The 27874-nt window shown below is 43.8% G+C and overlaps 1 protein-coding gene and 1 long non-coding RNA gene across 2 annotated transcripts in view; one reads left to right on the plus strand and one right to left on the minus strand.

Moving 5' to 3' along the window:
- Nucleotides 1-27874, minus strand: part of LOC125436125 — a 513530-nt gene that overhangs the window by 462366 nt on the left and 23290 nt on the right. The gene's annotated exons all lie outside the window — the stretch shown is intronic.
- The window catches only part of FBXO10 (F-box protein 10), a 39551-nt gene continuing 16273 nt past the window's right edge, over nucleotides 4597-27874 (plus strand). The window contains exons 1-5 of the mRNA XM_048502756.1: nucleotides 4597-4776; nucleotides 13710-14300; nucleotides 16545-17402; nucleotides 23901-24050; nucleotides 25365-25501. Of these exons, the coding sequence (XP_048358713.1) occupies nucleotides 13716-14300; nucleotides 16545-17402; nucleotides 23901-24050; nucleotides 25365-25501 (1730 nt within the window). The 5' untranslated portion in view covers nucleotides 4597-4776; nucleotides 13710-13715. The remainder of the gene's footprint in view (nucleotides 4777-13709; nucleotides 14301-16544; nucleotides 17403-23900; nucleotides 24051-25364; nucleotides 25502-27874) is intronic.

Below are 27874 nucleotides of genomic sequence, written 5' to 3' on the forward strand. Positions count from 1 at the left end.
TAAATTGTCAAATTTGAACCAAAAATTGTAAAACGTGAAGTGCAGTAACTTCAACTTCTTACAACAAGCTAACATGAGCACAACAGACATAAGAATCGCCTCAGATAAAAAGTTTGGTTCTCCTTCCTTTTGCTACTATCCAGCGAGCGTGTTCTGACAGTGAAAAACCTTTGTTTCTCTGCAAGTTTGTTAAACCTGTAGAACCAGAATGCTTCTCCACCCACAAAGGACAGCTGTGTGACAAAAACACAGTCTTCCCAACAATATGGCTACCATGTCAGTTATCTGGAAAGTGCAGAAATTGGATACAGTTTAGCAAGTAATCAGTAGCTGCATGATTAATCTTGGAAGCAGAAATCCCTATACTCCCTGCTGAAACTATTTGTCCACGCTGATTTGTCTACTGCAGAACTCTATCACATCTGTCAAACCTCTGTATTCCGGAATGCACTGCCCATTTGTATGAGACACCAGCAGGATCCTCTGAGACTATTTGGAATAGTCTTGCATTATTTACACACCAGTCTAATGTAGTTGTATGCTGTGGGTGAATGTGAATAATGGTAAAAAACTTATTTAGGCAGACATGTGCCTTTAGCAAAGTTGAGATTCCTGATATGCTTTTGTGGAACTCTTTTATCTTGTGAAAAACAGTCTGAACAACACTGAGATCTGATCAATCCACACGCAGCAGAATGAGAATGGTAGAATTCTCGTGGCAAAATGTGTGGCACCAGTTTAGACTGAAGTAGGTATGTTTGGAGCAAGGGGTGTTAATATGAAAACTTCCTACAAATAACAAATTAGTATAACGGGATAGGTTCTACAGTAGCCTTTTCCATGGAATTATTATCATAGGAGTAGTTTTTAAAATACAGCCCCCCACCTGCAGTCTGATATGGTACAGCCTGTTCTTCCACCTTAGCAACCTGCAGCTGTACGACTTTCTCACTATGGCTCCATTGAGAAATGCATCATAAATAAACTTACAGCCCAAATGCTGCCTTTACATTGGGGTCAGTAAACTTCTGAACTGAGTGCATTTCATTCCTGACTGTGCAGATACTACAAGCCACCTATGTTTTTTTTTTATTAAATAAATAATGCTGAAAACATGCATGTGTCGAAGTTCCTCTGCCATCTGGTGGCTATATCCATCAGCCACTCAACATTTGCATTTGTATTGCAAAGTTTGCATTGGATGATGCATTTCATTGGTGAGTAGCGTTAATTCCTTACTTGAACAAGAGACAAACAATGGCATAATGTGGTCTGTGCTACCAAAGGTGTGCCACAATTAGATACTAGTTTCTGTAGTACCCCCAACAGTTATTGTTTGATCTGACAAGTATCTTCTGTGCACCTAAGAAAATCTATTATTGTTATGAAAAGGCCTGTAGCTCACTGTCACAGAACTTGCTCTGACTACAAAATGAAATGAAGCCTTCCTTTATCTTAAGAGGAAGATCCATTTAAATTGGAGAATGGTTTCTTAGGCCAGAGGGCTTCTCCTCCCTCTTTAAGCTGGGCAAACCTCTTTCAATTCATTTTCCATTAAGTTTCTTCCTACACGCCAATTGCTCTTGACATCTCCAATTGAAGGATTTTCACCTTTCAGGGCTTTCAAATATCTTTGCCTTTAAGCACTGTATCCAGCACATACATTGTATCCAGCACATACAAAGTTGAGAATATAAGGAAGTCTTGTGTCTTCACACTAAGAATCTACCTAGAATCTCCCTGTTTCTCTCAGGGACCAGCCAGAAGCCTTTATTTTTATTTATTTATTTATTGCATTTTCAGACCGCCCTCCCCCGAAGGGCTCTGTGTGGTGTACATCAAATATATATATTTCAGTAAAATCAACTTAAAACAGTGAATTTAAATTTCCAATATAACAGATTAATAACAACAACTGATGGCAACATAAGAACATAAGAACATAAGAGCAAGCCAGCTGGATCAGACCAAAGTCCATCTAGTCCAGCTCCCTGCTACTCGCAGTGGCCCACCAGGTGCCTTTGGGAGCTCACATGTAGGATGTGAAAGCAATGGCCTTCTGCTGCTGCTGCTCCCGATCACCTGGTCTGTTAAGGCATTTGCAATCTCAGATCAAAGAGGATCAAGATTGGTAGCCATAAATCGACTTCTCCTCCATAAATCTGTCCAAGCCCCTTTTAAAGCTATCCAGGTTAGTGGCCATCACCACCTCCTGTGGCAGCATATTCCAAACACCAATCACACGTTGCGTGAAGAAGTATGTAGTTATAAGGGCAAATTGTATTAATTTATATTGTTCACACTCGATGTAGATGAAATTGGGAGTTCTTATGTTAAGTGTACTTTTTAAATAGTTTTTGATCCTTTTCTTTGCTTTTTGTAAATGTTTTTAAGTACTAATAAAATTTGAATACTGAAATAAAGGAAGTCCACAAGCAGGGCACCACAGTAACAGATGTTTCCCATTTCCACTCTTCAGCATCTGGAGCTCAGAGTCACACTGTTCCTGAGCGTGGAAGTTTCATATAGCTGCCATAATTTTGAAAGACACAGCATCCACAAATTTGTCCCTTTTAGCTTGACAGACTTCTTTCCATTCATTTTTTCCACATCATCAGTAATTCTATAATCATGCCCACTCCCAGGGGACATCTTATCACTAAATTAACAGGTCGCACACCCTTTAAACTTTTCCTTGTGTGGAAGGTGCTCCAACTCAGCGATGGCAAACCTTTTGGGCCTGACATGTCAAAAATTTGGAAAATGGCTAACTTGACTCTGCTGGGGGAAGGGTGCATCCTGAACATAAGAACATAAGAACAAGCCAGCTGGATCAGACCAAAGTCCATCTAGTCCAGCTTTCTGCTACTCGCAGTGGCCCACCAGGTGCCTTTGGGAGCTCACATGTAGGATGTGAACGCAATGGCCTTCTGCGGCTGTTGCTCTCGATCACCTGGTCTGTTAAGGCATTTGCAATCTGAGATCAAGGAGGATCAAGATTGGTAGCCATAAATCGACTTCTCCTCCATAAATCTGTCCAAGCCCCTTTTAAAGCTATCCAGGTTAGTGGCCATCACCACCTCCTGTGGCAGCATATTCCAAACACCAATCACACGTTGCGTGAAGAAGTGTTTCCTTTTATTAGTTCTAATTCTTCCCCCCAGCATTTTCAATGTATGCCCCCTGGTTCTAGTATTGTGAGAAAGAGAGAAAAATTTCTCTGTCAACATTTTCTACCCCATGCATAATTTTGTAGACTTCAATCATATCCCCCCTCAGCCGCCTCCTCTCCAAACTAAAGAGTCCCAAACGCTGCAGCCTCTCCTCATAGGGAAGGTGCTCCAGTCCCTCAATCATCCTTGTTGCCCTTCTCTGCACTTTTTCTATCTCCTCAATATCCTTTTTGAGATGCGGTGACCAGAACTGGACACAGTACTCCAAGTGCGGTCGCACCACTGCTTTATATAAGGGCATGACAATCTTTGCAGTTTTAAGAGAAATAATTTTTTTGCCTATTTTTAAATACATTCTAATCAATCATGTATGGTGCTACACATTATATAAGAAAACATCAAATAATTACAAACATAAACAGGGAGAATAGTTGTTGCCTGGTGTTTGTGAATGCTGGCTCGTCACACAAAACATCGTCGCATGTCACCTTTGACATAGGTTTCATAGGTTCGCCATCACTGCCCTAACTCTTGGTTTAAGGTAGCTACATGTGTCGGGTCCAAGAACTATCTTTTTCTTCTAACACTCTAAACGGCATGTACATTAATATGGGTGTAAAGTATCATCAAGTCACAGACAACTTATGGCAACCCCACAAAGGTTCTCGAGTCACGAGATGAACAGAGGTGGCTTGCCATTGCCTTTCTCTGCATAGATACCCTGGACTTCCTGGCTGATCTCCCATCCAAATACTAACCAGCACCGACCCAGCTTAGCTTCCAAGATCTATGAGATCAGGATAGCCTGGGCCAGGTCAGGGCATGTACATTAACGGCACTGTATAAATTGGGGTGAGGCTCTTTTCCTTCCTCAGCTATCCTTGGTTTGAATCCTGTTTTTCATAGATTCTCTTGTGAAGTATGTCCAGTCTTAGACAGCAGAACAGACTTGTTTGCATATACAACAGGCATGGATGTAATATCAAGTAATATTAGTATGAAAGATGTGTCCTCTGATCTCAAAGAGACTGCACAAGTCGGGCCCCTCAAATACAACAGCATGTATCTTCCTAGTCTGCTCAGCAACGTGAAGCCTTCCCCCCACTTAAACGGCATTTTGTTGGCAGAGACACAAATCCAACAGGGTTACTTCTTGCTCTCGCATTCCTCCACATAGCCCCTTCCCCCCATGCAGAACAATGCACTTTCAATGCATTTTGCAGCTGGATTTTACTGTGCAGAATAACAAAATCCACTTGCAAACAATTGGGAAAGTGGATTGAAAGGGGCCACAGGGAGCTGGAGAGATCCAACGAAACTCTTGCAAAGATGCTGAGCAACGCCTTCCAATCCTGGCATCGCTTCCCATCTTGGTCTTGGTCTCCTCCGGATCCTAGGAATCATGTGATCGCGATGATAGAGATCCCGGGGAAACGCGTTCTCTCTCTCTCTCTCCATCCCCCTTCCCCCTTGGAAAGATCTCTATGATCTGAGCGCTTGTGCGCGCTGCAACCCGGGGGGAGTGGCTGGAGTCCCCGGGTGTTTCCCTCCGTGTTGCGAGTCGCCTGCATGGTGTGAACACTCCCTGGCGTGCTGGAGGAAGGTAAGGGGCTCGTGCTTCCGTGGCCGTGCGAGCGTGTTTGGGGGAAGTTTTAAGGCGCAATACCCCCACAACCACCCCCTTTTCGCTTTGCAGATGGTCGCCGGGGGTGGGGGCACTTCCCTAGATCTCGATATTGGCAGCTGATAGTTTGCATCAGGCTATGTTTGCGACGGGGCTTGCTTTGGGGGAAGTTGCATAGTCTGCAGTGAGTAAAGGTGCACGCAGGGCTGCACAGTGAACTGACTTACGAACCTGGTGCTTTTGTTCAGGCGCTTCGGCTGTTGTCCGGGTTTTTTAAAAAACCCAAATGGATTCCGCACAGCATATTTATAACGAGTTGCAATCGTTATAAATGAACTTGTGTTCCAATGGAAAACGAAATAATTTATAGCAGTTGCAACTCGTTACAAATATGCTGTGCGGAATCCACACCAGTGCTTGACTCTTTGTTTTAGAGTCATGCACACTGATGCTGGGGCTGGTGGAGTGAACATCCCATATTTTAGCTTGACATTTATTATCCTCCCCCACAGTACTGCTAAAGGCCAGGAATGGTCTATGGATATATGTTGTAAGCATGTCAAGAGAGCCTGAAAACATTAGTGGTTTACCAATCCTGGAAGATGCCTCCCCTCTTGCTTCATAAGCTTTCTGTATGCCTTTAGAACTTCAGGCAGGCAAGGGAGAGTCCCCAGGTTGGGCAGTTTTGTGATAATAAAGGAGACAGAAATCTCAAGGAAGATGAGATTGTCTCTTGAAGACACTGTCTGCCTGTTACTTCTCAGAAGTAAAAGGCAGACAGTGTCTTCAAGAGAACTGATGAAACACCAGTTGGTCCTAAGGAAGCCTTTCAGCTAAAATGACTAAATTATTGTACTTTGGTCACATTGTGAAAAGACTCGCTGGAAAAGACAATCACGCTGGGAAAAATTTAAGGCAGCAGAAAAAGTGGAAGACCCAACATGAAATGGATTAATTCAATCAAGCGGACCACAGCCTTCAGTAAATAAAGCCCACCCTTTTAGTCACCCTAACTGGTGTACAACACAATGGTTAGCAACAGACCAAGTTCAGACTCAGAATTTATGTTAACTGGGTTAGTTGCTGTTCTGGGCCTCATAACTGGAACGAGTTGAATTTAGACTAGTGATTTGTGCAGATAGAAGAAGAAGAAGAGTTTGGATTTCTATCCCCCCTTTCTCTCCTGCAGGAGACTCGAAGGGGCTTACAATCTCCTTGCCCTTCCCCCCTCACAACAAACACCCTGTGAGGTAGGTGGGGCTGAGAGAGCTCCGAGAAGCTGTGACTAGCCCAAGGTCACCCAGCTGGCATGTGTGGGAGTGTGCAGGCTAATCTGAATTCCCCAGATAAGCCTTCACAGCTCAGGCGGCAGAGCAGGGAATCAAACCCGGTTCCTCCAGATTAGATACACGAGCTCTTAACCTTCTACGCCACTGTAGGTTAACACTAAAGGTTAACAAGAATCCCCATCAGCCCCACTTTGGAGACCTCTGGTTAGGCTATTCTGGAGGCAGGTAATCCTGCTGTGTTTCTGGAGGAGTTAACCAGGCTGCAATAGTTTTTCTAAGTCAAATCTGTGTTGAGTCGCATCATGCGCCTGATGAAATGAGCCCTGACTCACAGAAGCTCATCTCACAATAAACACCTTGCTGTGTAAAGTGTTCCAAGATTCTCGGTTTTTTGGCTGTGTTTCTGAAGTCAAGGCATGGTATCCAACCCAGGGCGATTGATGCTGACTGAAAGAAGGTGAACCCAGGGCAAGAAATCGTGCACAAAGGCAGCAGGCAACCATATCTGTGGGTGGGTGTTTCGAATGCGCGCTGCTTCTTGCCTACACTGTTGTCTTGCAAGAAATAACGCAAGACTTTCCCCTTCCACCAAGTTATCCTATGTGAGGTACAAGATTGTGGGGAGTTATGCTGTATCTCATTATGTTTCCATTGTGGCTTCTGGACAAGGTAGAAGTGTTTCTCTCGCATCAAGCCAGCCTCCCCTTCCATGTTTACTGCAGTTCATGGAGAACTTGGAAAAGGGTGAAGCTCCTGCCCTGTGAGAAATTTGTGGAGCCCTGATCTGGTATAATATGGTCTGGGGGCAGCTGTGGTTTCAAACTAAACTTACCTACATATTCTATATTTCATGTTTGTGTCACCATTCTTATAAACAGTTCAGGGCAGCTTCAGGGCACCTCTGTTGTTGGCACAATGATCCTGTGAATAAGTGAGAATGAGAGAGAACTGACAGGCCCAAGGCCATCCAGTGAACTTCATCTCAGGAGGCGATTAGATCTCTCAGATCCTGGTCTGAGGTGATTTTGGCATGGTCCCTATGGGCCCCAGGGTGTCTGCTGATACCTTTCCTAGCACTTCCTAGTGTTTTTAATAAGTGAGAAGGACCAGGGGTGGTAGGGGGGAGAGCTTTTGTCCAGTAAGCTTCTGCTTGTCTATGGGAGATTTGATTGGATGTGTAGATTTTAAAAAATATTACCTTGGCAGCAGCTGCCACCACAGCACAAGGACAGTGTGCCTGAAGGTAAGCTGTGGCAGCCATTTTGTGGCTGGTTTGGCCTACTGCAGTGATGGCGAACCTTTTCGAGACTGAGTGCCCAAACTGCAACCCAAAACCCACTTATTTATCTCAAAGTGCCAACTCGGCAATTCAACCTGAATACTGAGGTTTTAGTTTAGAAAAAACGGTTGGCTCAAAGCTTGGTGGCAGTCGGTGGCTTTGCTTTGAAGCAACCATGCAACTCTTCCAATGGGTGAATCACGACCCTAGGAGGGTTTACTCAGAGGCAAGCCCCATTGCCAGCAACCGAGCTTACTGCCAGGTAAAGGATCCCACTTCAGTTCTTCGCATGAAAATCAGTGGGGTTTAACAGCACTTAGCAGGGTTACCTACACTGCTTTCCCAAAACTAGGTCTTAGGTTTAATGCTAATAATTGAACCCAACGGCCCAGGCCAGCCTAGATGTGTGTGTGTGTGGGGGGGGGGTGACTCTGCGCGTTCCCACAGAGAGGGCTCTGAGTGCCACCTCTGGCACCCGTGGCCTACTGCAATAGCCGTTTTTGGCTGTACCCACCACACTGTCAGAATTCCAAAGCTGTCTGCTGGCTCAAAAGATTGGCAAAATTTGTTGTCCAGGACTCTGACCAAAACACCACATTGACTCTCTGCCTGTTTATGGGAGAAAGTTTAAGAGTTCCAGATGCAGTGAAATCCTGGTGAATTTTTTGCATCCCTGCTTTTTGCCATTTGGTTCTGGGCTACGCAAAACCTACATAGAAGGCCATTTTGCATAACAGAATAACAAGGATGTGATGCTGTACAGCCGGAGTGAATCCATGCTGCGGTAGCTGAAGCATCCCTTTCTGAATTTGTTGTTCATGTGCGCTATTACACTAATTCCTTGTAAACAGCCTGATCCTTTCAACATCAAATGATAGGAATTACTTGGATAATCTGTGAACTGTCTGGATTAAGGAGGTTCTGAATGGTCCAAGATAGTCCTATTTTGTTTTGATCTCAGAAGCTAAACAGGTTTGGTTCTTGGTTAGTATTTGGATGGGAGACAATTAATAAGATTAATAGGCTAGGATGCAGAGGCGGTTAATTGCAAACCCTCTATTTGTCTCTTGCCTTGAAAAACGTATACGATCACCTGGGACTACAAATCAGTTGTTGCTTTATGGCAAAAAAAAAAATTGAATAAATCTGATGGAGGCTGCAATAGACCTGTTCTTGAACCAGCTGCTTTTGGCATAATTTGTCTGTTCTGCTCAGAAGACTTCTGTATGACTGAAAATACTGCCTGTTTAGTTTGAAAAGGGGGTAAAAACAGAGTATATACATTTTACAGTGATGCAGAAGTCTTCATCATGTACTGGCAAAAAGACAGAAAAGATTGAGTTTGTGTGTACAAAGGTGATCCAGAGAAACATACATCTCTGTTCCCCCCCTGGTTTAGCTTTTAAAATGACAATTTTACCAGATATGATTCTTGCATCCAGAACAATCTCCTCTTTTGTGTATTCCACTGCTAATTAGCTGCAAGTCTCAAAACATTTCTGAATGAGCTCAGAAGCAACAGGCCATGCACACCGCCCCATCTTTGTCCTGTGTCCTGTTCAGTGACTATTTATAATTTGAAAAGTCATGAAGAACAAAACACCTTTAAAAATACCTCCTGAATTGTTATTTGAGTTTGAGAGCTCCCATAGGACATCTCTTTATGACGTGAGGAGATTAAAATGGTTCCTGGTTTTTTTCCATCTCCCAAATCCCACTCCCCTGAGGTGAGCAAAACATAGGAGGCCTTGGTGAATTGAGTCTAGCAGATTACAGGGGACGAAATCCTGTTGACCTCCAGGGGAGCTGTAGATTTAGGATATTTTTTATCCCCTCCATTTTCTGTCTACAAGCAAACCATGGGAAAGAAGATGCACTGTAAGTAGGAGGTGGGTTTCAAGGTGAGCACTTTTGCTAATGAGCAGAAAAGGTTTAGTGATCATTGCTAATGAGCAGAGAACATGATAATACATATGTAGGTTATAAATACTTGATGAAATCCAACAGGCAATAACAACTGAGCACACACATTGACTGTGATGCATTGATATTGTCTGATAATAATATGTCTCAAGAAGTCCTAAACCTCTTGCTAAAGAAAACCTACTCAGAGCATTTGTGGTCCAATTAACTGCTCAGTGGGAGCCTGTTCATTCCATAAGCTCTTAATTGCAAGCATGGTGGGGGAAACTTTTAGTGGGAACCCAGTGCATCTATTTTGATATAAGGGAGGATGACTTTTCCTGACATTGACATTAGACAACAAATATTGGCCCAAATTTTGAGAGATTTAGTGTTTGGAACATAAGGAGTGAAAGATATCTTGACTACCATTCACCAGGTGTCTAAGTGACTGTCACTAAAAAGAATAGCCTTTTGGGTTTCTAGACTACTTCTTTTGTTGACTAAATCACACTGGGTTTTTATTGTTGCAATTACATGAAGATGCAAGTCAAAAAACGGTTGATAGCCTCTACAGCACTTTTTTAGAACTCTATTTTTGTTTTATCACTTCATACATTCTCTCTCTCTCTCTCCCCTCTCCCTCCCTCTCCCTCTCCCTCTCCCTCTCTCTCTCTCTCTCCTCCCTCCCTCCCTCCCTCCCTCCCTGTCTGTCTGTCTGTCTGTCTGTCTGTCTGTCTGTGAGTGTGGCTAATAGTCCTCACTACCCTGGAAGGTAAATTTGCTGCCTTGGTTATGGCTCTCTTTTTTTGCAGAATATTTTCTGGCAAAACAAAAAGCACCCAGGATAGAAAACAGTCCCCAAATCTATGCATTTTTCCATAAGAACATAAGAACAAGCCAGCTGGATCAGACCAGAGTCCATCTAGTCCAGCTCTCTGCTACTCGCAGTGGCCCACCAGGTGCCTTTGGGAGCTTCCATTGGGATTGGGGTTTTTTATTTCTCTTTGGGGCAAAGGGGTTGAAAAAAATACCCCACGATACAAAAAAATGGAAGACATTATTAATTGCAGGTCTTTTTCTTAAAAATTTATGAAAGTTTGTTATTTGTCTAACATCTTTTATTTCCAATATTGTTTTTGTTATTTTAAGTTCTTTTTAAGATATAGCTTTACATGCAAAAGGGGTGGGTGAGTGAATCTATGCAAAAAAACCTTTCTGCACCAAAGTTTGTTTTCAAGCTCTGAATGTTTTGCTACTGGGAAATACAAAATTAATTGATCTTGTGGGAATGTTTCTTCCTCATTAGAAGTTGGCTTGGAGTGTACCCCAAATGCAGTATGTGTAAGTTTTTCAGGGGTTAGTTTGATGGTTTTAAGTAGTTACTAGAACTAATGTAGAATTGTGTACATTTGGGTATAACAAAAGCAAGTTAATATATCTATTTACACAAGTTAATATATCTATTTACACATTTACAGTAATGCAATATTACTGTGTGGTAATAATAAAAACATCGCAATGGAGAGACTCAAATATGTTGCAGGTGACATTGGGGAAATGTGTGTGCATAGTCAGGGGTAGGGAACCTGCGGCTCTCCAGATGTTCAGGAACTACAATTCCCATCAGCCTCTGTCAGCATGGCCAATTGGCCATGCTAGTAGGGGCTGATGGGAATTGTAGTTCCTGAACATCTGGAGAGCCGCAGGTTCCCTACCCCTGGCATAGGTGAACTACACACAAGTTTTCTCAAACAAGCTATTAGCTGTTTGGGTTGTTTGGAGCTGTTTGGGTTGGGGAAATGATTGGAGGTTTCAGTCTCTTCTCACTGTGTGTTGTGTTCCTAATCTGAACTGGGCATGTGGATTTAAGCTCTAAGCACGGAGCCTGCAGAGTGTTTTTGTTGGTGGGATCTGTGGAAGATGTGTGTTGAGGGAATGAAGTTTTTGAAATGTGTGAATTAGCCCTCAGGATGGGTTCTCAGATAGTCTCTCTCCCAGGTTGCTTTTGGCATGCAGGACTTCCATTACTGTACTTGTATTGAGAAAGACTTGAGCCTAGTAGCACCTTAAAGGCCAACACGATTTCCAAATACTAGTAGGAATTCAAATCCCTAAGTCTTTATATCCCAGTCAGAAGATGGGTTATTGCAAAGAAGAGAGGCAGGTTGCAAGATAGATTGCAAAATATAATCAGCTTAATTAGAGCTTAGAGGTGACAAATGCAGAAAATTAACATCTGTAGTGAGGTAAGAAGTCTATGCCCCTATTCAGCCCCAGGGGGCTCCATCCATCTGAATTTGTGAATGAACTCAAGTTCAGCAATCTCACATTTTAATTTCCCTTTGAAACTTCTCTGTTTGAAGATTACCACTTTTCGGTCAACCTTGGAATGTCCTGGGGGACTGAAATGTTCTCCCACTGGTTTTTAAGTGTTATGGATTTTAATGTTGGATACAGTGTTTGCATGAAAGTGAGGTAGGCATGTTATCAGTGAATTAATCCCACCATAACTAAATCTATTGGGAAATTCAAGGGTCCCTGCAGAACGTATGCAGACAGTCTTGAAGTTCTCCTTGGCTAATGTTGGATTTGTGTCCATTAATTGTATTGCGTAGGGACTGACCTGTCACATCCTTTATAATTAGGGTTTTAAAAAAGCTTTTTGAATGAGGTACTGTAGCTTTGCAAATAAACACTAGCCCACACAAAAAATCTGATTTGCCCTGGTATATCTATAGTTTTCCAATTTTAGTCTGTAGGGCTTGTTTATATACTAGTGCTGGCCTCTGATCCTTTCTGCATGGGGGAGGGAGAAACGGGCATGTCTGCTTTCAATGTGTACATGAAGAATTTTGTGACAGGAGGGCTTTGGAAAGAAGCTTAGTTTGCTTTATCACCTTTCTTTCTTTGAAGAAGAAGAGTTGCAGTGTACCTTAAGGTAATACCCGAGGGTGTGTGTACAGTCCTTGGGTGTCTCTATTTGAAACAGACTAGTGGATGGAGTGAATATATTAAAAAAAAACAGCCTGGAAAAAGAAGGCCCACTTTCTTCCCATTTGGGCAGGGCAAGGGAAAGACTACAGTAACAGTTGAAATTATATTGTCATTCATGAAGACTGTCTTCAGTTTTATCAGAAAGACAAATACAGTTACAATTTCCTGTTTCTCTCTCTTTTCTCATAAACTTTCCCTGAGCTCTCTCTTTTTCCTCTGTCTTGGTTTATTCCTGCTGAGCTGAAATAGAGAAGGGGAGGAAGGGAGAAAGAAACCCTCTATTTAATTTGTCTGTCGCTACTAGGTTCAGCACACAGCAGCACATATTCTGTCAATTTTTTTTCTCAAATCTCTATTGAAGATGACTTCATTAAGCTACATTTTCTTCCAGGATCTCTCTTCTAGCTTGTAAAAACTTTTCTGCTTGGCTGCCCAAAGTTGATTCATAGTTGCTGTAGATAACAGGGGAAAATGTATTGTTGAAGGCTTTCACGGCCGGAATAACTGGGGTGCTGTGTGGTTTCCAGGCTGTATGGCCGTGTTCTAGCAGCATTCTCTCCTGGCCGTGTTCTAGCAGCATTCTCTCATCTAGCAGATCCTCTGAAGATGCCAGCCACAGATGCAGGCGAAACGTCAGGAGAGAATGCTGCTAGAACACGGCCATACAGCCCGGAAACCACACAGCACCCCAACAAGGAAAAATGCTGCTGACAAGCCTGAAACCCTATTTCCAGATAGAGGGCCTCTGTGAGATAGTGGTTAAAGTCCTGGAGTAGCACTGATGAAGATTTGGGGTTTATTTATTTCTTAAAATGTTTAGCCTTCTCCTTTCTCTTTAATTCAAGGTGCCATTGAAACTCCCATTTAAAATATAAAAAACCCCCAAATAATGCCCTCTCAAATGCCTGCAGCCTATATCCCATTAAAAGCAGATCTCTCCTCTGTCATGAAACTTGTTGGGTGATCTTGGGCCTATCGTTCTCTCACATGCCTCAGAAAGTTGTCAAGAAGGTAATTGTGCCCATGTAACGATGGCTCAGTTGAATCTCTGGCCCACCAATTACTTCACTGTCTCAGATTCAAGGAAATCAGATCCAAGTATGTGAATCTCACTCCTTTACATTTACCCGATCTCCCCGATTTATTTAGATTACACTACTTGTTGGACAACCCTGATCCTTCTCTCTGTATGATAATGGCAGACTTTCTCCTGGAAATTACTAAATGCCAGTAGATTTCCTTCGTCCTAACATGTATATCCTGTATTGTATATGCTTTTTAATCTGTTTTTATTGTCAAGAAGGTAAAATGAACAAAGGGGAGAAGCATGTATTTGGGAAGAAAAATGGGATTAACAATGTGTCAGTACGAGATCTACATTTATACATACTGAAATACTGTTAAAAGCCAATTTGTTTTCCAATCCTTCCCTTTGTGTCCCAAAGGTGACCATGGAGATCAGCGGCCTCCCGCTGGAGTTGTGGCGTTTGATCTTGTCCTACATGCGCCTTCCCGACCTCGGACGCTGCAGCTTGGTTTGCCGTGCTTGGCATGATCTGATCCTCAGCCTGGACAACACTCGATGGAGGCAGCTGTGTCTCGGCTGTGTCGAGTGCCGGCATCCAAACTGGCCCAACCAGCCTGACGTCGAGCCCTGGTCGTGGCGGGAAGCCTTCAAGCAGCATTACCTCGCTTCAAAAACCTGGACAAAAAACAGTCAGGACCTCGAGTCCTCCAACTGCTTCTATGTGTTCCGGAGGAAAAAGGACAGGCGCGTGCTTTGCGTTGGACCCGGCTGTGAGTTTGACAACCTCAGGAGAGCCTTGCTTTCGGCCGGTGTTTATGACAGGATTGTCTTGCTGCCTGGGGTATACGAAGAACAGAGCGAGATCTTCCTCAAGGCCCCGGTGGAGATCATGGGGCGAGGGAAGCTCGGTGACGTGGCTCTTCTGGCCAGCTTCGACCAGCACTGCCCAACTATGAGGCTGTGCAATTTGGTATTCATGCCAGCCTGGTTCACACCTGTCATCTATAAGGTGAGCAGGACATCTGTTTGAGCACCTGTTAGGCCTGTTAAAAAGCAAGTGAAAAGGTGTAAACAGCTATATTGGCCCATAAAAAATCCAGAACAAAACCCAAAATCTATGGCATACCATTTGTTAGGGCCTACCAAAATAGCATAAGATATTGTACAATCTTTTGAGAGCCAGCATGGTGAAGCGGTTAGAAGCAAGTAGACTCTAGTCTGGTGAATCAAGTTTGATTGCCACTCATTCAGATGAGTGGCAAATTCTTATCTGGTGAACTGGATTTGTTTTCCCCGCTCCTATAGATGAAGCCTGCTGGGTGACCTTGGATCAGTCACAGTTCTCTCAGAACTCTGTCAACCCCACTTACCTCACAGCGTGTGTGTTGGGGAGAGGAAGAGAAGGAGTTTGTTAGCTGTTTTGAGACTCCTTACGGTTGAGAAAAGCAGGGTATAAATCCAAACTCTTCTTGTTTATTAGAACTCTTCCAGATGTTACAAAAATGTTTAAAATGAAGAAAGAAGGAAGCAGGTCAAGATCTTAAAAAGACCTGTTTTGTCCACCTTTGTTTTTAAATGCTGTCAAGCTTACAGTTTACTAAACAGCAGGTAGCCACATGAGGTGGCAAATTTTGGGTGGCATTTGAGTACCGTAACATGAGACATGGGGGCCAAGTGAGATGGTTCACAGGAAGTCCTTCTCTGTAAGCTCAGGCAGAATAAATGGGTCTTTCTCAGTCCAGGTCAGGTATTGAAATGCCTTTGGCTAACCCTGGTTCAGAGATTATGTTTGTTCCTCTGAATCCTGCTTGGAGGCATCTGCCACATAGCAAAAATTCTCCTTGGTTTTCTGCTAATTAAGCCATGGTGGCAACTGGGATTCTGCGTGGCAGGCTTGCCCACATTTTCTGTGCCCCATCACCCTTTCTGCATGTACCACTTTTTGAATAATTTTCTATCATTGGTAATTGACTGTAGATTTATAATGTGATATTGACGTGCTAGTTACCAATTCAAGGGAAAATAAGGTGCCAATTACCAGTTAGAAAAAAAGGCCTTACGGTGGTGCAGTGAAGAGGAATGACAACTACGAGGGTCTGGGGCAGGTAAAATAGTGCCAAGGTTGGTGAGACCAGGAACCATGTGCACAGTTCTGCCCTTGCAGCATCCATCCCAACGTTACTGTGATCGTTCCAAAAACATCAAAGTAAAGCAGCTTTAAGCAAGTTAACAGCAAAGTCCAGGAATGGTTGCAAGGTGCTGGAATAGACCAAGGCCTTATGTGGGCAAGGGGTGGACAATCCTCTTTTCACCTACAGCAAGACTAGACCAAAACACTGGTGGGAGTGACCAGAGTTAGTTTGGAAGCATTTCTTGGACCCTTCCATTTACTCCCTTCTGTCCAGTAGAAGACAATGAGTGATCCATGGGAATTCTTTTTTATTTGAAGGTGTGGGATCTTTTTTTTTCCAAAAAATTCATTTGGGGAGCTACTTCTATAGAGGTGACAATGTAAGTTTGTTGAACCAGATTCAAAAGAGTCCTGTGCCATCCGAAAATGTATGACTTTGTAGTTCTGCATTTGATGCAAAAGGCTCAAGATTCTGAAAACGTAGGCCCCCAAAAATCTTCCATGGAGTAGAGTCCACTTTATCATTGATAAATCTTTTAATCTTTAAGGTACCAGACTAGGAGGACCAGGCCTCTCGTTATAGCGAGCCACCAGCTCCTGCTATCTGGTACAACAGTGGGAGAATATAGCGGGAAGTGATGCTACAGCAAGAGAGCTTGCTGGAACATTGTTCTGTGACATCATTTTTGGGTATGTTCTACAGCAATGTTCTACAGCATCACTTCAGGTCACATACCCAAAAGTGATGTCACAGGGCAATGTTCTACAGCATCACTTCAGGTCACATACCCAAAAGTGATGTCACAGGGCAATGTTCTACAGCATCACTTCAGGTCACATACCCAAAAGTGATGTCACAGGGCAATGTTCTAGCAATCCCCAAAGTAGTTGGGGTGTTATTAGAGTGCTGCCAAGATGTGTGGTACCCTGACCAGAGGTGATAATTTGCAGCACCTAGGACCATTCCAAAAAGCTTCTGGAAATTGCTCTTATCAGGCAACCCTAAACCACACAACTGTGTGTACTTCCAGGGGAAAAGGGTCATTTTTATTTCTTTCACAATGTTGGTTACCATTAAGTGAGTTGATTTGTTTGTTTGTTTTAAAACACTTTCTCTGTCAGACAACTTCGGGCCACGTCCAGTTTGACAACTGCAACTTTGAGAGTGGACAGCTGCAGATTCATGCCCCAGGAACATGCCAGGTGAAATTCTGCACTTTCAACCAATCCAGCATCAATTTCCACAGCGTAACCATCTCCCTCCTTGAAAACTGTGAGTTTGTTGGGAATGAGAATGCTTCGGTGACAGTGGAAGGTTGTCCTTCTTTGGACAGGAACTGGGCCTGCAAGCACTTGACTACGTTGGCCAAGTCCCGTTCTGTTTTATTACAAACATCAGAGTCTCCACTTTGTAATACATCAAAGTTTGAAATCCAAGGACATCTACCAATGGGGAATATGAGGACCTGTGAAGTTGTGGTCGGTGAGGAACCAGGTCACTTATTTTCTGCCTCACAGACTGAAGTAGCGCTGAAGAGAACTTGCGAGAAGGAGAATGACCTCTCTGGCAACTTTGCCATGTTGCACAAAGAAGAAGCCATGACCATGGATATGGATTCTAGTGACAGCGAACTGAGCATGAGCAGTGAGAACGAGGAAGAGTCAGAGTCAACGTACCGACTTCCTTATCAGGCCCACAGCCTGAGCCACCTGTTGGCCAAAGTGATTCACGGCAGGCCGCAAGCTAATGGGTTGGTGGACCTTCAGAATGACTACGAGCTAAAAAGTCTGCCTCAGGAGATGCAAAAAGACAAGGAGGTCCAGGCACTCGCCAATTCGGTGCAAGGGTGCCTCATTCGGAAGTGCCTTTTCAGAGATGGAAAGGGTGGAGTCTTTGTCTGCTCTCAGGCGCAAGCCCGAGTGGAGGGGAGCATCTTCAGGGACTTGACCTACGCTGTGCGATGCATACAAAACAGTAAGGTGCAGTAAAAGCTCCTGGCTTGCCAGAGTTGAGCCTGCAAGGGTGTATTCAGCTGAGCTTGTTTAAAAGCTGGTGTTTTACCAGCCCTGTGTATGGGGACATTACCTTTCACTGTCTGTCTGATCCGGCTCTTTAAAGCAAGATTGATAGTGTCTGTAATTCATGCCTGTAGTCTTAAAGCCTGGGTGTATCTTTTCAGAGGCCTGGTGAGTGTGGTGGTGACTCTGCTGCTGTTCTTTGCTTAGCAGACTGTCCTTGTCCTTGAAAAAGATGGAGCTTTTTTTCCTGAATGTTGGGGGTTCAAAATATTTATAGTATAATGTGGGCTTGAAGCAAGTTGGGGGTTCAAAATATTTATAGTATAATGTGGACTTGAAGTTGGGGGTTCAAAATATTCATAGTATAATGTGGGCTTGAAGTTGGGGGTTCAAAATATTGGGGGTTCAAAATATTTATAGTATAATGTGGGCTTGAAGTTGGGGGTTCAAAAGATTGGGGGTTCAAAATATTCATAGTATAATGTGGGCTTGAAGTTGGGGGTTCAAAATATTGGGGGTTCAAAATATTCATAGTATAATGTGGTCTTGAAGTTGGGGGTTCAAAATATTGGGGGTTCAAAATATTTATAGTATAATGTGGGCTTGAAATGGGGGTTCAAAATGTTGGGGGTTCAAAATATTCATAGTATAATGTGGGCTTGAAGTCGGGGGTTCAAAGTATTGGGGGTTCAAAATATTCATAGTATAATGTGGGCTCGAATCAAGAGAGTCAGGCTCTCGGGGTTCTCTGGCTCTGTAGAAAATCATATCCGTGCCTGCATTAATAGCATAAGTTGCATGGCAGATGGATGGGGTCTTGATACCGTGAGTTCTTTGCTGCATGCAGGCCCTTTGGCAAGAGGGCAGGCATCTCTGCAGGGTGTGAGTGTTGCCCAGTCTGGCCGAACTCCCTATTTGTTTCTTAGGAATGAGAGTGTGGAAAAGGCACTCTTCAGAGCGAGGCTGCAAAGTCTGGAGCTGGTTCAGCTTTTGAATGAAACACTTAAGTGGGAGTTTGTGTGTCATTCATTACTCAGCTTTTGTTCCTGAGCGAAATGCTTTGCAATTACACCATCATTTTTTTTTTGTGAGGCGCATTTAACTTTGGCTTCCTAGTCAGTAATTTGCTTCTTTTGCTTGGAAGGGGGGAAAAGGAGCCAGAAGTGGGTATGAAGAGCTTGTTTCCAGCTTTCACAGAGGTGTTTTGATCTGCAACTGGGTCTTTGTTTACCTGCATACATACTCCAGGCACTGAGTTCGCAGTTGTGTAGGCTGGATTTATAACTCACTGGATTTGCCTGACTAGGGAGGGAGGTGCGGGAGGACCAATGTTTTTCTGTCTCCTCCATTCTTGTAACAATACGTGTAGGATTGGTAATCCTAATAATACTTAGCATCTGTATTACCATCTGTGTATAAATACCTCAAAGCTTCAAAATGCATCATGGGCATTATAACTGTTTGTAATCTTTGCAACAGACCCTGTAGTCTTCATTTTGTAGATGGCAGAAATGAGAAATTTCAGCCTTCCACCAATTATCTAGTGACTTTGTGGATGGAAAAAATGTAAATAGTTAGTAAAGTAATAATCACAGGCACTGCTGATTAGCTTAAATAAAGTTTACTAAGAAAAATCAAATGGAATGGCTACATGGTAGAAAACAATAAAACACTCTAAGATGAGCTACATACTGCTACATTGTGAGAGGGTTTGTCTCTAACTGAGAATATAGACAGGAAGTCACTTTTGCAACTTCCTCTCAATTTCATATTTGCATGGAAACACACGGTCTATGCCCGTGGTGGCGAACCTTTGGCACTCCAGATGTTATGGACTACAATTCCCATCAGCCCCTGCCAGTGCAGCCAATTGAACTGATGGGAATTGTAGTCCATAACATCTGGAGTGCCAAAGGTTCGCTACCACTGGTCTATGCCAATGTATTGATTAGCCAATGACAATTAATAGATCACCTCATTAATGCAGGTAACTAGTTATTTGACATCCCATTGGCTATGCTGATCTAGATAATGTTTACTAACAAATGGCATCATTAACTCTTTTATGGCTGAAGAGCTAACATTTGCATATACCAATAGACTTCCATGGCGGAAGCAAGATTCCGGTCAGGGATGCTGGATTCGTTACTGTTTCTTTATGGGAACTGTTATCTGTCTGGCTTTCATAGCAGCTGCAAATGTTGAGGCACTTGCAGTGACGATGGTGTGTCCTCCTGGCAGGTTTCCTTGAACTTTCCCTGCTGCCGTCCCTTGTGGCTGCCAGTTTCCCCGCATCACTGCCAGACTTTTTGAGGGGATTTTGTTGTTAATCGTAATTACAGATTAAGAAGAACTGCCTCAAAAAGCCCTGTACTGGTGGAGTGGGAAACACTGGATGTGGGTGGGTCAGGGAAACATCTGCACTTTTTTGTCCACATGGCATCTACCTCCCTTTGACTGTGATCTTAAAAAAAAAATCATGCTAAAGCAAGTTTAGGAAAGATTGCAGCCAAGCAGAGAGAATACTGGAAAGTGTACAAAAATCAATCGTGGTGCTGTGTGGGAATTCTACCCCCCTCCCAGCGCTTCACGTTGAGACCTAAGCTGGACCCTAATAGCATATGGAAACCACATCAGCCATCATGTTATATCAGCTTCAGTAGTGTCCCAGTTTCCAAGTGTGGGAGCTGAGGTCAAGAGGAAGATGTTTGAATAAACTCCAAGGAAAACAAGGTTCTCACACTTTCATAGGGCACAATATTCAGGCCTACTGAGTGTGTGTTTCTTCAGAACACCTGGCTGGATGTGGCTAGATGTGGTACTTGAAAAGCCGCAGGAGGGGACAAGATTTTATGATCCCACTGCAGACCCTGTCAGGATTAAGCCTTGGTGGCCTTTTTAAATGGCCAAATTCTTCTCTAAAACTGCTGTCATTATGTCTGGTTTGGCCCTAAGGAGTGAAGCTGGGAAGTGTCTGTTTTTTGTAAAAAAGAAAGAAAGAAAGAAAGAAAGAAAGAAAGAAAGAAAGAAAGAAAGAAAGAAAGAAAGAAAGAAAGAAAGAAAGAAAAGTGGAGCTTACAGGTGAGGAGAGTTAAATCCCGTGCCTTCCTATACCTAACTTTTCGGCCCTCCACTCTTTTCTTTAAGCTTCCCACCCTCACCCCCGGCTCGACTGACTCCTAGTTTTGGAGTCAAGCTGGGAGAGTTCAGGAAATTTCATCCTGATTTTCTGTCGGACAAGTTTGCCTGCAGGGTAGTTATGACGAAAACAATAAAATGCCAGCAGGACATCTCAGAACAGCAAGAGCAGCAGCCAACCAGTTTGAGCCTGCAGGGTCTACCCGTAAAGGGCACCAACGCCACCAGTAGAGCAGAGAAGGACAATAAAGTGGTAAAGCACACAGTCAAATCAAATAAGGTAAAAATTTGTGGTGGGATTCAGTATCTTCTGGAGCAAGCCAGATTGTACCAGCTGCCAAAAGGCATGAGAAAGGCAGAGTACAACATGGCCAGGGCAGGCGGGTGTGTGTGTGTGTGAGAGAGAGAGAGAGAGAGAGAGAGAGGCAGAGAGGCAGGATTTAATTCAGCACATCCCCAGGAACACACTAATGCTGATGTCACTTCTGGGTGCACTAGGAATGAGAGCCAGTGTGGTGTAGTGGTTAAGAGCAGGTGCACTCTAATCTGGAGAACCGGGTTTGATTCCCTGCTCTGCCACATGAGCTGTGGAGGCTTATCTGCTGAATCAGATTAGATTGTGCACTCCAGCACATGGCAGCTGGGTGACCTTGAGCTAGTCACAGTTTTTTGGACCTCTCTCAGTCCCACCCACCTCACAGGGTATTTGTTGTGAGGGGGGGAAGGGCAAGGAGATTGTAAACCCCTTTGAGTCTCCTACAGGAGAGAAAGGGGGGATAGAAATCCAAACCCCTCTTCTTCTTCTTCGAGCATTATGACCGATAGGCGACATCCCAATTTTCCTGCTTATTTTTCTTCCACTGAGCAGTGGTGAGAAATACAATCTGACGGCAAGGAACCTGGCAGGTCTACTTTGGACATATCCTCTGGCCTTAGTTGTGTGAGACAGTCATGGAAATTGGGAAATTGGCCTCTGGAAGTTCTACGTTTGAACCTCACAGTCCCTCACAGACAATGGCAGTATTTTTCTATGATTTATAGTGCAGCCAGATTTACATCGTCACTCCAGCCTAAGGCCACTGAAATAAGTGGGTTTACATTGGAGTAAGTCTTCCTAGGGTTGTGCTGGTGACATTCAGATTGGATGTTGACCTCCACACCAGGTTACTGGTGAATGACTAATGAAAAGAGCTGGGGCTACCTTCGCCTCTGCATTTTAATTAACTGATTTGGATGGGGAAGGCATGCAGTACCTTTTCAAATGAGCAAATAAAGCAGTTTTGTAATTTAATTATTTGAAGCACGGCGCTCATTAAAGTGAGACTATGGCAAAGGCAGTTTTCAGATTTCTGTATTTATACTCATCAGACACGGGTTTAGAAGGCGTATTTGACTGGCAAAGAATTAAATGGAGCGGCAGTGCATGAATATTGGAACGAGTTGTTTCATCTAATAAAGTAAAGCGGGGGGTTAAAATGTCTGCCTTTTTGTTTTTCAATTTTGCTGGGCTCTGTAGCTGACATTTCCAACTGGCAGGGATTTTCTTTTGGGGTCATTTTGGACTGAAGACCTCTCACTTCCAAATGACATACTGCTAGGTTGCCAACTCTGGATTGGGAAATTCTTGGGGATATGGGAGTAAAGACTGAAGGTGTCTGGGCGTGTGAGGGGAGAGAACTCAGCAGGGTGTAATTCCATACAGTCCATCCTTCAAAGCAGCCATTTTCTCCAGAGGAACTAATCGCTGTAGTCTGGAGTTCAGCTGAAAGTCCAGAAAATTTCTAGACCCCACCTGGATGATGGCAATGGAACATACTACAGGAACCTGGCTATGAGAAGCAAACTAAGTGGTCTCAAGACTGCTACGAGCAAGCGTGGTGTAGTGGTTAAGAGCGATGGACTCTAGTCTGGAGAACTGGATTTGATTCCCCACTCCTCCACAGGAATCCTGCTAGTTACAGTTCTCTCAGAACTCTCTCACCCCTGCCTCAGGGGTGTACCGCCCAGGGGGACATATGAGGTCAAATGTTCCCGGGCTGTTGTTATTTAGTCACGTGGGGGGGGGTGTCCGCCCCCCACACCCCTCCTCCTGGTGCAAAAAACGTTGTTTGGTCATGGTGAGGGAAGGCAGCCGCCCATACAGGGAGGCACCGGGCTACATTTTCACTAGATATGCCTCTGCCCCACCTGCCTCACAAGGTAACTGTTGTGGGGAGAGGAAGGGAAATTAGTTTGTAAGCTGCCTTGAGTTTCCTCTGTCTTGATAGTGCCAGTTCCTACAGGAGGAGTCTCCAACTTTGTTAATCTTATGGCCGTTTCAGGAATTTTTGAATAGCGGACACCACCATGAAATGGCTTCCCCGAGAAAGGGGGGGCATCATGTCAGTACATTAATAGAGGGTCAGTGCAACAAGCAATTTATGCGCATAAGCCAAAATTGCACAATGATCAGCTGGCAGCACTCACAGCTATCTAACTTCAACAAATTTAATAAATGCTACCCAAAAATGAAAGATATTTCACCACTTAATGAACTCAGGTGTCCCTTGCAGTGACAGAAATTAACAGGACAAATTACTGTCAGATTCTCTTACTTAACATGAGTCTCAAAGTAAAATGCATAATGCAGTTTCATAAACGGATAACTTCTCAGGGTAATAAAGTTCTCCATGTAATACAAATGCACACTCAGCTTTAAAGTCATTGTTTTCTATTCAATACAAAATGAACTTAAACAAGAGAATTAAAAAAAAAATTCCACTGAGCAAATTCCACTGATCAAGTTGGTCACCTTGTTGGAACGTCAAAAGCTTGTGGTATATTCAGTACTCTCCTGAGTCTCCCACAGTATTTAAATTCCTCAGTTTCATCTAGGACCGCAGTCTCACAGTGCTTCTCTTAGCCGTCACCCATTTTTGGAAGGGCATGGCAAACCACAAAATGGCTGCTGGGGTGCTAGGACCGATCGCAAAATATGAGGGGGGGGGGGTCCAAACCAAGTGTCGTCCTGTGATGGGAGCAGCTGTTTCTTAATGGGTGCCCCAGCAGATGCAATGCAGAGGGTTCTCTTGAAGCATATTTTACTCCAGTAAGTTGGAGGAAAGCTAGGAGTGACTTTTTGGTTTGGGACAGAAGGTAGAGGCTCCAGGAATGATGACTGAATGCCATGGTGCCCACAGGAATAACACAAAGATCACTGCTACAGAGGAATCCTGACTATCCTGGCAAATGTTGCCCTCTCCTATTATTATTTATACTTGTAAGGAAGGGTTTTTGATTACAAAGACGTGTGAATTTTGGTTGTTTTTGTTCTCCCTTTAGATCACCATGCTGAAGAATGACATTCACCACTGCAAGACCTCAGGGATATTTCTCCGGCTTGGTTCAGGAGGCTTGATAGCAGACAATGACATTCATTCCAACTGTGAAGCGGGCATTGACATTCGGAAAGGAGCCAACCCTCTGATTCTGGTATTGAGTCTCTTGTTGGCTGCAGAACTCGATTCTGCAAAACTAATTGTGGGATTTCCCAACCCCTAGATGCACCCCCTAACATGACAAAGGAGGTGCGAGCCTTACAAATAGTTGAACAGTGCTATCCACTTGCTATTTTGATAGATTATGGGGAAATACTAACCCTTCCCTTCATAATATCTTCAAAATACTAACCCTTCCCTTCAAATTTTGTTAATCCCTCCCTTCCACTGCATCCCACTCAGTCCCTAGACATTTTGTTCTGGGGGAACGATATGGTGTGTGTGTTGTAAGGAGATCTGAAGTGAGATGGGAGAATAAGCAAAAATGGTCTCTCCTTCAGAAAAGAATACTGAATAGCCCAGGCTAGCCTTGACTCATCAGATCATGGAAACTAAACAGGCTCAGCCCTGGTTACTACTTGGATGGGAGACCACCAAGGAAGACACAGGTTGCTATGCAGGGGCAGGCAATGATGGCAAACCACCTCTGTTTGTCTATTACTTTAAAAAAACCCGTGAAGGATTGCCATGAGTGAAATGTGACATGACGGAAATTCAGTCTCATTCTTATTCTGAAGAAAGGGACGATTACATTTTCTTAACGTGGCTTGATCCAAGCCACCGTCATTCTTGAAAATGGTTGCATCGTGAAAATGAAATACCTGAACAAACGAAGGAAAAGATTTATTCTTTAAGCAGCTAGGCAGCATCCTTCAGCATCCACTCAAGTATTGCCCGATGATGAACAGCATCAACTCTTTCTAAAGAGCTACAGTAGATGCTTTCATGTTTCAAATTTTTCAGAGATGTGACTAACCCATAATGAGATCTTTCCCAATCAGTGAAAGGTAGATGAGACATACCCATCCTGAAAGAGTAATAATCAGTTTTTTTAAAAACTTGACAATTGTGCATGAAGTGTTGTATGGAGACAAAATGTGACCTACAAAGATGTCACAGATTCCATCCTTAAATTCGTGAATCTCTCCACTAGGCGATCCATAGTTCTGAGTTACGGCTGAAGTGCAGTCGCCAAATCACAGCATGGAGAAGCTTTTGATTTCTTCACTTGCTTGCCACCGCACAAGATTTAGTTGCTCCAGAGATGCCAGAGTTTCTCCCAGGAGACACCAAATTAGGTGCCCCTTCGTTAAAGTGCTGCTCTGTCTTAGAAATCTGGCTTCTTTTGTGCAGAGGCTGTGCTGACTTTTCAGCTGTTGTTCCGAGGCAATGACTTGTATGAGTAATCTCTCTCCCTCTCTTCTTTTCTCCTCTGGTTCTTTTCACATGTGCATAAATAAACCGGCAGTGTAACAGAATCCACAGTGGCCTTCGCTCTGGCATCGTTGTCCTTGGCAACGGAAAAGGCATCATCCGTAGCAATCAAATATATGGCAATAAGGAGGCTGGCATTTACATTCTGTACAACGGCAACCCTCTGGTGAGGTATGTGCAGAGGCATTTTCTTGCCATTTGTTATTCCTTTCTTCCTGGCTGTTAACTGTGGTGTCGTTTCAAATGGCAACCCCCCTCCCCCTTTTCCAGTGCCATCCATTTAAAGATCAGGGATGAGTTTTAAAACGGACTGGCAGGATAAAGAGGGCTTAATGTTGGTGTGCCCGTATTCTTATGTTGGTCTTGACCTTCAAAGCCATTCACGGCCTTGGACCTGCATACCTGCATGACCGCCTCTCCCCACATTGCCCTGTTAGGCCCCTCCGTTCATCGGAGGAGGACCTTCTGGTGATCCCTGGCCCTAAAGCTATCAGGCTGGCCTCTACAAGGGCCAGGGCTTTTACAGCCTTGGCCCCCACCTGGTGGAACAGGCTTCCAAGGGAGATCAGGGCCCTGCAGGACCTGCAGAGTTTCCGCAGGGCCTGTAAGACGGACCTGTTTTGCCAGGCATTTGGCCAGCCTGGTTAAATACATCGCTGCCATGTCATCTGGCCTCCAGTGGGCATAAAGGTAGGGAGGAATGAAACACCATCTGACGTTTGATGGTTCCTGTTTTTATTATGGCTAATTAGTTTTATGTTATGTTTTAAGCTGTTTTTATTACTGTTGTCCACCGCCCTGAGCCCCTAAAGGGAGGGCGGTTAAACAAACAAACAAACACACAAACAAAATGTTGTATTATACACTGGGGAAGTAGTATCAAACTGTGTCCCAGAGCTGTGGTATTCAGCTCGTGGAGTGAGAACTGACTTTGTTGGTCATGAACCTGTCTCCAACCGTCATTGCTTTACTGTCCTTTTGAAAGGGCTTGCTGTGTGCATGCACAGAAGGCAAAGGTCCTGTAGCTCATACTTCTCTCCACATGTGCCTTGAGAGGAGGTCACTCAGTGGTGGAGAGGATTTCTCCAGGACTCTCAGTGGTGGCTTGTTCCTCACTGTGGTACATACATTTCCTGACTCTAGCTCTTTGGTCTGTTGCTTTCAGTCCTGCCCTTGGTCCCAGTGAAGCCATTAGTCTGACTCCGCCCCTTCCTGTCACATGTCTCTGATGTTGAGTGCGTAAGCTCAGTAACATCCCAGTTCTGGAATGGGTGAAGATCAATTGTTATAATTGTTTCCTCAATGAGAAAAATCTGTAATGGTGGATCTGCATCTCTGTGGCTAAGAAACACGCGTTGGTTCCTGTGTGGCTATGAGCCTAGCTGGTGCCTTATGTGAACTGTGTGTGTATACCCTAGAACAGGCCCCAGAATCCCCTCCAACACATAAGGATTTTGTGGTAGATGAATTAATATGGAAAAAGGTTTCCTAGAAGAAGAATTTGAAAACCACCGCGTTTGGGTAGGCTCTGCGAAAGTGGATTGAGTTCATGTATCTCTTTGTAAGCAAGGGAGACGCGGAAAGTGGTGCTTTTCATCTTGCAGGGGAAGGGGAATTGTCTCTGCTGAAATTCCTTCTTCTAGATAGGTATTCAAGGTTCTATTTACCTTTACATCTGGTCATCCTGCTACTGCAGTGTTTATCAAAATACAGCTTATTTTGCGTGGAACTGTACCTGGTCAATGTTGCAGGACAGATCATGGATTTTAATAACGCAAGGGTTGCTTTTGCATTACCTTCTGGGGCGGTATAAAAATTTAAATAATAAATAAATAAATAAATAAACAATCCATTTCCTCTCTGTTTCATGTGGAAATCCTCACTTTGCTTACCTTTCTTCTGCTCTGGCTTCTTGTGCTGCTGCATAATTCCTTCTAGGCAGAGTTTCCCAAGATTCTGATACCTCAGCATAGGCGCCCTTTAATTTCTTTTTCCTTTTTAACGTGAAGGTCCATATCATTCAGTGATGTATGCATTTTCTCCATGAGCTCCCAGAACAATTGGTGGGTATCAGTCCTGCAATTTAGAGGCAGCCCCGTTATTGTTGCCGCCTGCCCTCTCTTTTGTAGGGTTGTAGTCTAGTTCTGTGATTGTGGCCAGTATCATCTTGCTTTTATTGTATTGTCTTCTACCTTTTATATCGTCTTCTGTCCTGTATTGTCGTCTGTCTTCTGTTCTGTCTTCTATCTTTTTAGCATTGTGGATAGTATAGCCAGTTTGTTGCTCATTTCGTTTTCAAATTCTGTTATTCTGTTGCCTTGTTGGTTGATGGTCATGTGGTATCTGACTGCACCGTTTTATATTTGCTAATCCATCCTGAGTCTCAGTGAGAATGGCGGCCCATAAATGAGATAAATAAAATCATGAATAAATAATTGATGACTGGTCAGGGTACAAGGGTGAGAGTGAAGCCTGTCAGGCAACCATGATGCTTTCAGGTTTTGCCTGTGCTTGTCAGCCACATCTGGAATTCCAGATAATGTC

Source organism: Sphaerodactylus townsendi, linkage group LG07 (assembly GCF_021028975.2).
Source record: "Sphaerodactylus townsendi isolate TG3544 linkage group LG07, MPM_Stown_v2.3, whole genome shotgun sequence".
Lineage (NCBI taxonomy): Eukaryota > Metazoa > Chordata > Lepidosauria > Squamata > Sphaerodactylidae > Sphaerodactylus > Sphaerodactylus townsendi.